Source organism: Cygnus olor, chromosome 7 (genome assembly GCF_009769625.2).
Source record: "Cygnus olor isolate bCygOlo1 chromosome 7, bCygOlo1.pri.v2, whole genome shotgun sequence".
NCBI classification, from domain to species: domain Eukaryota; kingdom Metazoa; phylum Chordata; class Aves; order Anseriformes; family Anatidae; genus Cygnus; species Cygnus olor.
Window position 1 is genome coordinate 15,135,968 of NC_049175.1, and position 13,454 is coordinate 15,149,421.

The 13,454-nt window shown below is 38.7% G+C and overlaps 1 protein-coding gene across 9 annotated transcripts in view; it reads left to right on the forward strand.

The window, feature by feature from the left end:
• PCDH15 (protocadherin related 15) overlaps positions 1-13,454 on the forward strand; it is a 738,374-nt gene that overhangs the window by 455,590 nt on the left and 269,330 nt on the right. For 8 of the 9 annotated variants that reach the window (XM_040563492.1, XM_040563503.1, XM_040563491.1 and 5 more), the window contains 2 exons: positions 8,877-9,037; positions 12,782-12,937. In XM_040563492.1, the coding sequence (XP_040419426.1) occupies positions 8,877-9,037; positions 12,782-12,937 (317 nt within the window). Of the gene's footprint in view, positions 1-5,914; positions 6,063-8,876; positions 9,038-12,781; positions 12,938-13,454 lie in introns of those variants that run through there. The other variant, XM_040563499.1, reaches the window with a different exon arrangement.

The window sequence follows — 13,454 nt, forward strand, 5'->3', positions numbered from 1 at the left end:
ACATCAAAGGCGGAACAGGAGGACCCTTCTGTGTGAACCAGGCAATTATCCTGCTGCTGCAACTCCAAGCATTGAAAAAAAAAAAAGTTTTTAAAAAGGGATTTCTGAACAACTTGTGTTTTTCTTTTCTTTTTTTTTAAGCATTCAGAACTCATTGTTTTCACATTTTTTTCCCTATGTGACGAAGGATAGGGCACTTGTTTTTGTCTGAGATGCTTCTTTGTTATCATAATTTTTCAGGATGGGGTTTTGTGCGAATTGTATACAACTTGGACTTGATGAAGTAAAGTTGCAACTTGTTAATTTAGGCCACAGTCCAACCCCTGGCTTCTCCAGTCCTCAGCCCCGTTTGTGTCAGGACAATGTACTCTCTACAGCCTGAATTATTTTTTCCTGCATCCCTGGTCTGTGTGTTGGCTTGCTTTAATCTCTGCTTCTCTTGGTGCTGCTGTGTTAATCTCTGCTTCACTCTTTACTTTTTGCTTTTTTATCCCAGGCTTCTTTCTCTCTCTTCCCACGCTCAATCTTTACATGTTTATCTTTTGCTTGTCGTCTTAGAAGGAGGGGGAAAAATAGGGACCATCATACTTTCCTTCTCCTGTTTTCTTTTGATTCTTGTTATTTTTCTGTGTAGAATGTAAACGCTGTGGGTCAGATGTCTCAAAGTGACGTACGAGTCACTTGAAGTAATGAGGTACATCTTCTGTGCCTTTATGGGGCTCTGATCATATCACTAAAGAAGCAGAGGGAAGGCGAGGAGGAAGGAGTGTGATTCCTAATATCCTACAGGACAGGCATATGTACGCTCTGAACTAAGTGGGATCGCAGTGCCGCTGTCTTTCCCCCATCAGGAAACGTCTTCTACCATTTTGCTGCATCCTTTCAGCCTGAGGCAGAAGTAGTTAGTGCTAGAGCTCTGTCTTTGTGCTGGCTAGGAAGAGGTTAAAAAAAAAAAAAAGGAAAATGTGTCACCTTAGGTTATCATGGACTCCAACCAGTACTGTACAAAGTCTGAAGGGTAGACCTTTTCCCCGTAGTACTCAGATTCTTACAGTGGCTCCAGGTGGGAAGTCATAAGGTCTAGGTGGATTGACCAGGAGTTAAAGCCTAAAATTTGAATTTGTCTTAACTCCTATTTTTTTGCCAAAGTAATGGGCTGGTTTTAGCTGTAATTGTTCAGAGACTGTGGCTGCATACAGACCTGAAAGAGAGGAGACAGGGCAGGAGCACAGGAAAATAATCTTGAAACAACCTTGGAAACTTCTCAAAGATCTCTACTGATGATGTGAGGAGAGAGAATTGGAAATGTGTAACCCTAGAGCCAGCTTTGCAGAATCATCCTATTCTTTTGTTCATAAAACTGCAGCATGGTTCTAAGTAAGTTCAGGATAATGTTCAGAATTTACTTTCTGCAGTAAGGTTTTCATTTTCCTGAGACTTCTTATTTATTGCTATTTAATCCATCCTTTACTATAGACATACACCTGCAAAAGTAGAAAAATAAGTTTATGATCCAGGTTTTGCTATGAAAACTCTATAGAATATCAAAGCAAGCAACTACCATTTCAACTGATCCATCTAATGCCTTTCTATAAGAAATTAATCTCCATTTTCAAATTGCTTTACAGTCAGTGGCAGGCAGAGGAAAGCAGTACAGAGATAGAGGTATTTTATAATGCACATTTGTTCTATCTGAAAGAAACCTGGCATATTGCACACTGCGTAAAAGTTGCTGAGGAGTCACTAAGAGGAGGAGAAGCAACTGGATGTGTGCAGGTGAAACTCATGTTCTGTAGAACATTTTTAGTGGTCCTGGGCAGGCAGAGGTGGGACTTGCAGGCAGAAACCTTCCTGAATTTCTAAGTTCCCTCTGCCTATTCTGGTCTCTACTCAGCCAACAGAAGATGCAAGAGGGTAGGCACCAAGGAGAGTGTCCTTCAACCTTTGGTAGAAGGTTATTCACCACTGGCAGTGTCTGACATTCGCTTTCGCAGCTCCGTACTTAGACACCAGCCAAGATGCTGCTCATCTTCACCACCACCAAGAATAAGCATGCTGGCTTGCCGCTCTCCAGAGGTGCTATCTGTAACAACTGTCTCAGGAGTTTCTTATTTCTGTAGGGCTCCCAGTTCTCACTATTCCAACTTGGTTGGTTTTATTTATTTTTTTAATACACAAAGCCTAGAGAAAAAAACACCATTGTTTTAGAGTGCAGAAGTGATGAGTTTTCTTTCATCTGTTGATAATTCTTGGTACTTGCCCTTACCATAGCTCAAAGAGTTGAGCACATGTGTGTTTATGCCTTTTAACTACCATCTTTTTTCTTTAGGAAACTTATCTCCTTTCCCATAAGTAAATAAGCAATATGTAATATTTCTCATTTAATGTACTGTGCCTCTGTGGGTACAATGCGTAGGATAGTTGATTCTTCCTTAAAGTCAGTTCTTCCAGATGGATAACATGCATAATTCTCCCAGGCTAAATACCGCAGGCTGAAAAATTCATAACTTTTGTTCCAAGCTGTAGGAAACACTGTGTTTGTTTAATGTAAATTCCCTGACATGTTGCTTGGACTTGTTATATGGACTTGATTAATATGCTGAAATGTAAAATATGTTCTGTGCGAACAGCAAAATACTATTTTTGACTGTTTAACCTTTTCATACATCAATCAGTTGAAGTAGTTGCTAATGTAATTCGGTGATGTCAGAGGTTAATCATGCTGTTGCAAGAGGCTTTATCTTTTTTGTCAACTTTAGAAGTAAGAATAACAAGTTTTAGACAGTTCTTGAAGGAAGGATAAATACATTTGGATGATAAAATCTTCAGGCTGTACTTCCGTCTCAGCGTGGGCTTCAGCCACATAGCTTGTGAGCACTCCTGTAGCTTTTTGTCTTTCTGTGTTCCACACTTGAACACAGCTGGAAGCCCATCAAGTACAAAGGATATGGAACATTATGCACTGTTGTCTACAACATCCTCATGAGCTAAGATGTGTCCAATTTGTATTTTGTACTTGTGCAGAATCATGGCTTGCTTAATTGGTTGCAGTTAAGTATGGCTCTTTGTCACTGAGACTGACCATCTGGGATGTGTAAATCCTTAGTCCCGTGTTCAGGCATGAAGTTGAGCCTTTGCCTGCTGCACCACTTTGGTAGCATCAGTGTGGAGTAGCGATGTGCTCCATGTGCCTTGTGCTCAGCAACTGTGGAAGGAGAAATCCTGCTCCTGGCTCTCTTCCATCTTTTTCGTCATCACTTCAAGTAAGAAGACAATGAAAATTTCATTGCCTGGAGAAGGTTATTCTGGGAGTTGTTGAAGGACAGCACAGTCACTGGTCACAGCCAGCACAGGTTCGCAAGGAGAAAGTCCCGTTTAAGTAACTTAATTTCCTTTTATGACAAGGTTACCCACCTAGTTGACCAAGGGAAGTCAATAGAGTAATCTTTTGGTGTTTCAGTAAAACTTTTGACACAGTACCTTTCTGGACAAAATGTCCGGAATATAGCCAGACAAGTACGTAATATTGGGGGTGAATGATTCACTCTCAAGGGTGAAAATAGTAAATGGGGTTACATCAGACTGGCAGCCAGTCACCAGTGGGGTTTCTCAGGGCTCCATTTTGGGGCCAGTTTTCTTCAGCATTTTTATAAATGATCTTGGTGAAGGGCTCAAATGCATACTAAGTAAGTTTGTATATGATACTGAATTATGAGAAGCTGTTGACTCCTTCAAGGGTGGAGAGGCCTTGCTGAGAGATCTTGACAGACGAGGTTTGGGCGGTCACCAACACTATGAAGTTTAACAACAACAAGTGGTGGATTCTACACCTGGAAAGGGGCAACCTGGTGTGTGCGTTCAGACTGAGAACAAGATGCTGGAGATCAGACCTGCAGATAGGGATCTGGGGGTGCCGGTGGATGAGAAGCCGAACACGGTCCACCAGTGCCCTGGCAGCCCACAGGGCTGACCATGCCTGGGGTGCCTCAGGCCCGGCGCTGCTGGCCGGCCGAGGGAAGGGATCGTCCCGCTCTGCTCGGCCTGCTGCGGCCTCGCCTTGAGCACTGCGTGCGGGTTGGGGTGCCGCAGTACCGGAGGGGCATAAAGCTACTAGAGAGCCCCAGAGGAGGCTGTGAGGATGGTGAAGGGTCCAGAGAGGGCAAGGTGTGTGAGGAGCAGCTGAGGGCCCTCGGTTTGTTCAGCCCAGAGCAGAGGAGATGAGGGGAGGCCTCATGGCGGCCTGCAGCTTCCTCATGGAGCTTGTGGGTCCCTGCCAACTTAGGATAGTCTGTAATTGTGTGATGCTTTTCTAGAGCTTCCAATTTAATTTTTATATCTGAAATAATATGTGTGGAAGTAAACAATCCCCTTTTTTGTTTTGTAGTCTTTGAATTTAGGAAACTGATGTGAATGCATCGTAACTACTGAAAGCTGAGCACTGCAGGTTTCGTTCAGCTAGTTTCTGTTCTCTGGTTCATGTGCTGGCATAAGGGTTACTCCCAGGCCAATCGTAATTCACTGGCTTTTTAAAGAAAGGGCTCTGCTGAAATGTTCGACTAAAATAATCCCTAGATGTTATCTAAATCATTTAGTAAGTTCTCACTGAGTACTAAGGGTCTGCTCTCTTTACCAGAGCATAAACAGCTAATTCCGTATTTCATGACTTTTGTGTTTGAGTCCCTTGTAATGTGCTTCCCATGGAAAGATCACCTTCTCCTGAGATTAATGTGTACAAACACTTCCCTGTTATTTCAGTCTAATGAAGATTTTCAGCTTCTGGATTCATCTCAAAGGGATAGTGTGGTGTACAACTATTGTTACAATATTTACAAATAAAGCAGCAGTGCTTTATAAATTTTATTTCTGTTGGCTTCTTTTGTAGCTACATGTTGAATAATTCCCAACAAGCTCAGATAGCGTTTATGAGTAAATGTCGTTGTTTTCAGAAGAATATTATCACACCTGAAAATAATATTGCTCTTTTTATGTTCATTTCTTTTTTTCTTTTTTTTTTTTTTACCTAACTTGCTTGACTTTGATTCCTTGAGACTGGTTCCATATTAATTCCTTTTAAATTTGTATAATCTTCCCACATGACACCTCAGTGATCATCAGGCATCAGTGAAGGTGGATTAGCGGTCAAATCTTGGTCTCCACACAAGATGAAAAGCTATTTTAAGAATTGCTCTGCTTGTGTCAGTATGAAATCTAAATTTTCCATTAGTCTTTCCTTAATTAGTCAGGAAAACCATCCCAGGTCAAAAATAGTCCCAGGTGTCCTTTTCAATGATCCGTGCACACAGGATGGAAGCACAGGGAATTGTGCTGAAACACTACCGAGCATTTGGATATGTTGAGTGTAACTGAGATACATGAAACAGGCATCTGCATGGACCACCTCCCTCCTTGCTGTGAAATTCAGGATCTTTACTTGTGTCCTCTGTGGACTTTGAACAGTCCCCCACCCCCCACTAGTGTAAAATTGAAATTCCAGTGTAGTTCCAGGAGAAGGTATGTTACTTCTGTAACAAGGTAAAAGACTTCATTTCAGCGAGAACGTCACTTGGGCTTTTCACAAAAACGTTATGAAAGCTATTGTATTAGTGCATTGCCAATATCAAGGGATGTGTTTGTTTTTGCATGTACGGTGAGTTTATGGACAAAATGTCTATTTGGTTGCATCAGACTCTGCATGTATTCAGATTTATTACTTCCCTGGCATTTTAGGTCAAGGACAGAGGCAGGATGTAAGCACCAAAAAAAATAGATATAAAAAACAAACAAAAAACACACACACACACAAAAACACCATTTCAGATTTTTTTGTAGTTTACAAAAGTAATATTTTAAGGATGATTTTAAAAATGGCTTTTTTGTGTACTGCTGTTTCTTGATTAGAGACTATGAGTGCCTTGCAAATTTCTGAAACAAACCCATTGTGCTTTTAAGAACAAAGGAGTTGCTGAAAACAAAGCAAGTAGTGCTTTGTTAAATCAAGCAAATATCTATTATGGAGTGCAACAGAGAAGAGTCAAATTGGATGGAGAATTCAAAGCAGTAAGGTCAGTTAAGTAGCAGTGTTTTAATAGAGACTGTACAAAATTCATCATTGCATCAAGATTTTAAGTTGATTAAATATTAAAAAAAAAAGGTATGTAATTGTAGTTGCTTTTTTTCAGCTACATTAAAAATTAAGTTACTATTTGATCTCTTTAGCCCTTGCTTAAGGTTGAGTTTGGCAGAAGCCAATTTTCTGGAAACTAGGCAAAGGAGGGTGAAGCCTCCGTGGACCAAGAGCAACAAGTCAAACGAATGATGTGTGTTACTGTTTTACGGTGCTTTCCCCCTTGCGTAGATGTTGCAGTCCAAAGTTACTGTACTTTTTTTGCCTGTAAGGAAAACAGAGTGCCGTACTTAAAGTACGGAAAGGGCTTCTGCTATTAAGTCCTTGGGTCTTGCCCCTTCCAAATGCACTCAGTGCCATGAGGAATTTATACACGCCTTTGAGGAACATAGTTTTTTCTCTGATCACTTGCGTGCACTTCTTGGAAAGGTGATTGCTACCTTCTCACAGGGGCACAGCCCTGCAGACTTATTTAATTAGCAGTAAGAGCTCTGCCACGATTACTGGTATAACCCCTTTTGTGCCACATATGTTGGGTATGTGTATAGGCCACATGGCTGTAAAGTTTGAGAGCAATTTCCCCTCACTACTGTCCTTTCAGTCAGGACCTACTAATGATGGATTATTACCTTTTTATAAGCTGGAGTTTTGTGGAAAACAGGGACTAACTTTCATTATAAGACAATCTTTTATTTATTTTTACACTTAAGTTTTTAGAGACAGAGAAACACTTCTTGTATTTCACAATTGCTGAAGCATCCGAAGTGTATCAGCTTGAAGTTGTGAGAGCTTCATGTCCTGGTGCCTTTTGCCATTAGGTGTCTTCACAACCTTTGACATGGGAAAGCAGACAGAAGCTGTTGGTGCTTTTTCCTTCCCCTATTTCCTAGTCATGTCATCCGGTTCTTGCAATTGCCCCAGCTCTTACATCCCTTAAGCTACCCCTTTTCCCAGCAGGAATATGTGCATGGATTATTTTCCAGTAGTTGAAGCTCAGGTAGCCTAAAATGCCTTATGTGGTGACAATCACCGGTGGAAATTGGAGATTATTATTTCCCTTTGGAGTCATTTGAAGAGAGTTGTAGGGCCTTATGTTGGTAATGGAGTTGGTGAAGATGTAGCCAGAACTTTGACTTCACCTTCAGGTCTGAACAAGAAGACTAAGAAGTTAAAAGCACTCAAGCCGTTAGGGTGGTCGTGGTGTTTGTTGTCTTGGTTGTTTTCAGGGAGGCTGGTTTTGGGCACCTTTTCAGATGATCTCAAATTTTTGGTTGCTAACTTCTTTGCATCATCACTGAGGCATAATTATGAGGGCAATGTACAGAAGCTCGTGGATTTTATTGGTGATTGGACATAAACACTTAAAACTGTCACAGAGTTGGCAGTCAGCTTGTTTTTAGTGGCGAAATACCCTTCCACTAAAACTGGTGGTGGCCTCTGGAAAGCTGTATGAGCTTCAAGCTGCTGGGCTGGGCTAACACTGTACAGAACCTCTCACAAGAGGTTGTGCCAATAGCCCCAAATCTGTGTTTCTCATGTGGCTAAAAGGTTATTGTTCTTCCAACTTAAAAAACTTATTTGCTCTAAAGTTACAGATGCTTGCCAGTGTTTGTTACTGTCATCTCTAAAACAGTAGTTTCAAAATAAACAGTTGAAAAACCCTTACTGTGGGGTTTTCCTCAATACAATTGTAAAACTGTAAAGAGACCAATAATTAGTTTTCCCATTTTATCCATAACAAAGCATCATTCCGACTCAGAGCCCCTCTCCGTACAGATTAATGTATTTATAGAGTCATTGTCATTGTAAACTGAGGGTGTAAATAAACTTTACTCTGCCTTTTGAAACAAATTATTTGGGTCTGCAAAACATGAGGTTATCTGATAAGTATTTTTCACCAATTTAAATGTTCTACAGCTGGTGACATTCACAGATTTTTTTCTTACCTGTCAATGAATTTAAACCAAGATTATTTCTTTTAATGCTTTGTGTGAAGAAAACTGGGTAGTATTAATTCTTCAGCAAAAAATGGAATCTTAGGGAAGTGTTCATAGGTACTGTGCATGCATCTCTGAGACTCTGGAGTATGACATTCGTGGTAGTTAGCAATGCTTGACATTTGGAAAGGAAGCTGGAGTGTAGGCAAGACTTAACTGACATGATGGGACAAGAAAAGAAAAGCACATTATACGTGTTGAGTACATGTTTGGTCCTAATTGGTTTCCCTTTTGTCTTGTTCGACATTGTTTTCTTTTTGCTACAATCTAGTTTTCTGTTGAAGACCAATGTCTTTTTTTTTTTTTTTTTCCTTGTAGAGCTTTATGTAACTGGTTTTTGTTGCTGTTGTGTTTTTTTTTTCCTCACCTTGTTGTGTTGTACTTGCTACGGAAAATGTGTTTCCATTTTGGTTGTTACTTGATTGCATTCTTTTGAGGTAAGATTGGGGGATGATTACTAAATAGAGGAAAACAAAGTGATAATGTTAAATAGTTATCTTTGATGGGTCTAATCCTCAACACAAGTTATTTCACGTTGTTTTTCTTTTCTTCTAGTATTCTCTGAAATAGCTTCAGTGTCAGAGGCGGTTTTTCACTCAAGATAATCAGACTTCTTAAACATCACTCAAAACATAAAATGCCAGAAACCTGTGTTAGAAAATTGTATTTTTAGTGTTGCCATTATTATGAAAATATATAAAAAATGTCAATGAATGCATAAATGTCTCCCTTGTGTGCCCTTTGTTTTTTTGCAGGCACTATCCTGGTTGACAATATGCTGATCAAAGGGACAGCAGGAGGCCCAGACCCCACCATTGAACTCTCCTTAAAGGACAATGTGGATTACTGGGTGATCCTCGATCCCATCAGCCAGAGGTTGTACCTAAACAGCACTGGCCGAGTTCTGGACAGGGACGTAAGTTTGGAGTTTGTGGTTTGTTTCCTTTTCTCCCCATAGACTTTATTTTCCGAGTCAGTGTATACTTGAAGAGTGATCATAAACACAAGAATTGCTAGAACATAATAGCAGCATCTATCTTTTGTCCCCAGATGAATGTGAACAGAGTTAATTTGATTCTTTGTAAGGACTTACTGGGAGCAAACTTGGCTATGTGCATAACAATATTATGTGGGCAAACACAATAATAAAGAGCAAACTTGGCTATGTGCATAACAATTATATGTGGGCAAACACAATAATAAAGACAGAATAGTTGTGTGAATTAGCAGAAATACTTATTGCACCAAAATTGTTTATTGAATTAAAAGCATTTTTATGTTTTGCTGCTGTTGTCTGGGAGAAGTCCTGCTCACCTCATGTCCCGTGACACTCAAAGCCTGCTCTACCTGTGTACATTAGCTTATGACATGTAAAAGAAAGCAAAGGAGTTGTGCATATTACAATTCACATTTCAATTTCAATTTACTTTGCAAAGCTTGACATACTCAGATGAAAATGTGCTAGTTTTTTTGTTTTTTAATATAAGGTAACACAAAATTTGTGTGGTATGCTTTTTCCTAGTAGCATTAAATGTTTTTAGGCAAGTTTGATTTTTTTGTGGAAAGAAAGATTATAAAAAAAAGGAACGTTCTTATCTATGGTAATTTCATTAAAGAGGAATGCTTTTTAAAAATACAGACATTGTCTTGATGTTACAACATTGCTGCAGTTCAGCAGAATCTGCAAGAAAAACTGGCTTACAAGTGACTGTAAGCAACATGGAAAGCGTGATTTAAAGATCAGGAGTTCTCCTTGGCATGCATGAAAGTTTGTTTTATATTGGCTTGATCGAGTAATTTGTCTTCTCCATGTATTTAGAGGTATGTTCATTAGTATCAAAAACAACATGCAAAATTATCATCATTTAATTTTAAACTTTTTTAAAAAAAAGCTAATTGAATTCAGCCATTCTTAATTAGCTTTAATTCACAAACTATTTTAAAAAGTAAAACAAAGGTAATCAACACAAAACATGGCAGAACAGACCTGTGGACAAAGGAGATCCTTGTGCATCAGCCAAGAGGTGGCATAGCCTCCAGTGCCCAACAGCTGGCTGCCTTTGTGATGGGCAGGAGTTGGAATGCTGTGTTAGTGACAGTTTGTCTAACCTCATAAATGCTTTACGTCCTTATGAATACATAGGCACTTCTTGCAAAGAACAGCACTGTAGACTCAAGTCACAAGGAAATGAATGAATGGTATAAATTTGCTTAATTTACATATGGGTAATAATGTTTTTATATTAGTTTTTATGGGATTATTTCTTCATTTTTACTATGAACTAGGAAACACTTCGGAAAAAAAAAACAACAACTAGTATTTACAGAAGGTGGATTCAATACATTTTTATCCCTAGTGCTGCATAAGATTACTTATTTGTGTTTGCTTAAATTTATAAGGGTATGAAAAGAAAAAATGAGATTTAAGGTAGTAATACAGATTTTGGGTGTGAGCCCTGCTGTATCTCTCTTCTGTGGTCTCAGTGAACCTCAATTTAAGTTGCAAGTCAAAAAAATGAAAGCAACCTGTGAAAACCCAACCTGCTGATCAAGTGAAAATGTGGAACTTATGCCATGAACTTGATTAATACATCTCTCATCTAACAGGTGTTTCCAACCTTCAAAACCAGAACTATACAAACCCCTAAATCAGAAAATCATTTGGGAGTGTGTGCAGTTCTTTGTTTCTTTGTTTCTTTATTTGTTTAACAAAGAAAAGCTGCATTTCTCATCTTTCAAGTGAAAACTATGTGAAACCTTGTAGTACCAATAGATTTTTTTTATTAATTCCAACCTTAAAATGAAGTTTTTGATTACAGAGCAGAAATCTGAGTCTGATTCACAAATGGTGCATATGTGATTACATGCAATATGGTTGGATGCTCTTCCCATTTTTCTCTTGTGTGCCCGCCTGTCAACCCTCTGCTGATTCAGATAACCCAATCTCATTCTTTCTCTTATTACTTTTCTTGAAAGAAAATCCAATTAGAATCCATTGACTGATTTTACTGAGAATGACAGTACGTTTTTCCAAATAAAATTGGATAAAAAGAAAATTCCCGACTTCCCTTCCAAAACTTCAAGTACTTAGGAAGAATGAATAGAGATCAATCAGAACCGGAGGGGAAAGAAACTGCTAAAATGTGTTAGGATAACTTGTCCCCAGTATGATAAACAAATGGTGCTATTATGTATTATGTATTTACATTTATTGTCAGTAAATGTCAGAATTGACAAGTGTTTATTTACAGATCTGATTTCAAATCTAAGCGCTGACCAAGCAGAAATAAAAATAGTTTTATGCTGCCGTACCTCAAGAAAAGGGAAAAACTATTTTTCACATGTTCTTTGCAAATCCACAACATCACAGATCTATGTATCTGCGGCTACAAGCAGCTATCATTTTCTTAGGTATCACTAACAACTGCAGATGATCTCAATTGCATTTTTAACTTATTAAAGATGGTCTAAAAATTCCATGATTCTTGCAAAGAATGCCAGCTTGCAAAATAGAGATAATAACATTCAAGTTTTAATTTAAGTTAGCAATTATATTTGGTATATTCCTACCTGTGTTAGAAGTAGAAGCACCTCACAGTTGGCTGCAGATTTTTACAGCAATGAGAAACCCACTATTAGATAAAGGCTCATGCTGTACCTAATTGCTGAGAAAGTTGAGTGCAGAGAGTTTAAGGAAGAATCAAAATTTCATGTAAGATCTCAGCAACAACAGAAAACCACCTTCTTTTCCCACGTCTGCTGACTCTTTAAAAACTGATTAGTGCCACAGTCTGAAGGGTAAAGAAAGCCATATGGTTCTAAAATCCATAATTTCAAAACTGGAAAAAAATCAGTCACTCAGAGAAATTGTAGCATTTAGAATGAGTGAAAGCATAATTATGCAGATACATAATTATGGTATAATTTTAAGTCTCACAATCTCAATACAAAAAGCTGTTTGTTCTCTACAGTACAGTGAATTCATAGGCATTTGTAAATTATGCTTTTGAGTTGTTTAGTCTCATGAAGACTGAGGTCAATAAATACAGAGGATTCTTCTTTTGTTCCTTCCCATGTGTGCTTGCTCTCTGCTGACTGTTAGATAATAAATCAAAATGGAGTTATTTTTATTTGAATATTATGGTGTTCAGTGTAGTAAACCCAAGACTCTGGATTGTCTATACGTAGCAGTGACCAAGTTGTTTTTAAATTACTTGATAAATGCAAGCAGTAGAATCTTTCATTTATTTCTGACTCGACCTTTCCATTCAAATATTAGCCAATCAAAGGTTAAAATCTGTGCCATTCTCTAGGTGTCTTTCAATAACCGGACGATAATCAAAATGTGAGGGCTAATCTTGCGGAGGATTTTTGGATGCTGCACTTGTTGTTGCATTAGCACAGTCAGACAGCAAAGCTCAGCCTGCGCAGCGCAGCTTTGAGAAGTGTGGGTCTACCTGGAATGCTGCCGGCACGAGTTGTAGCCAGGATGCTCTCGGAGAAGCTGTTTAAATACAGGAACAGTACAGCATCAAACGTGACACAGGCCGACGGGCTACAAGTGAACCTGAGCAATATTAATATCGGTGTAGCAATTAACTCTCCTGTTACTTCAGTTCACATTTTGACTATGTATTATAAAATATATTTTCACTTACAGCCGCCACTGTCCATTCAATCCATTGTGGTGCAAGTCCAGTGCGTTAATAAAAAGGTTGGCACCATTATCAACCATGAGGTGCGGATTGTGGTGAGAGACAGGAATGATAACTCACCTCGGTTCCAGCAGCAGCAATACTACGTGGCAGTAAATGAGGTCAGAACTTTTTTTCTTTGTTTCTTTTCCTTTTTAATGTTTTGTGGGTTCATCACTAGATGCCAACTTTAGTTCTTTCTCTTCTCATTTAAAAAAGCAATAAATTCAGTGGCTTTTAAATCCCTTCCATTTGTGTCACTTTGGAGAAACACACCATGGCCAATATACTTAAGTTTTTAGCATGAAGGCTATTCTTCCTATTTCCTGACAATCAAGAAGATAAACATACTTTTTGCCAGGATGCTTATAATGGAAGAAACTAGAATCTGAAGCTATGGCTTATTGAGTAGTAGCACTAATTTACATTAAATTACAAAATGTTTTACTGCATTACACAGCTTTATCAACAAACCTGAAAGTAAAACAAATATATTAATGAAAGAGAAATGTAGAGCAAATAATTCAGAAGTTTTTATTAGGGATATTGAAGCTTGGTAAAGTGCAACTTATCACTGTTTAAAATGGTGCCTGTGAATTGAAGTCTTTATCTTCTAGTGGAATAGAAATCTTTGGATTG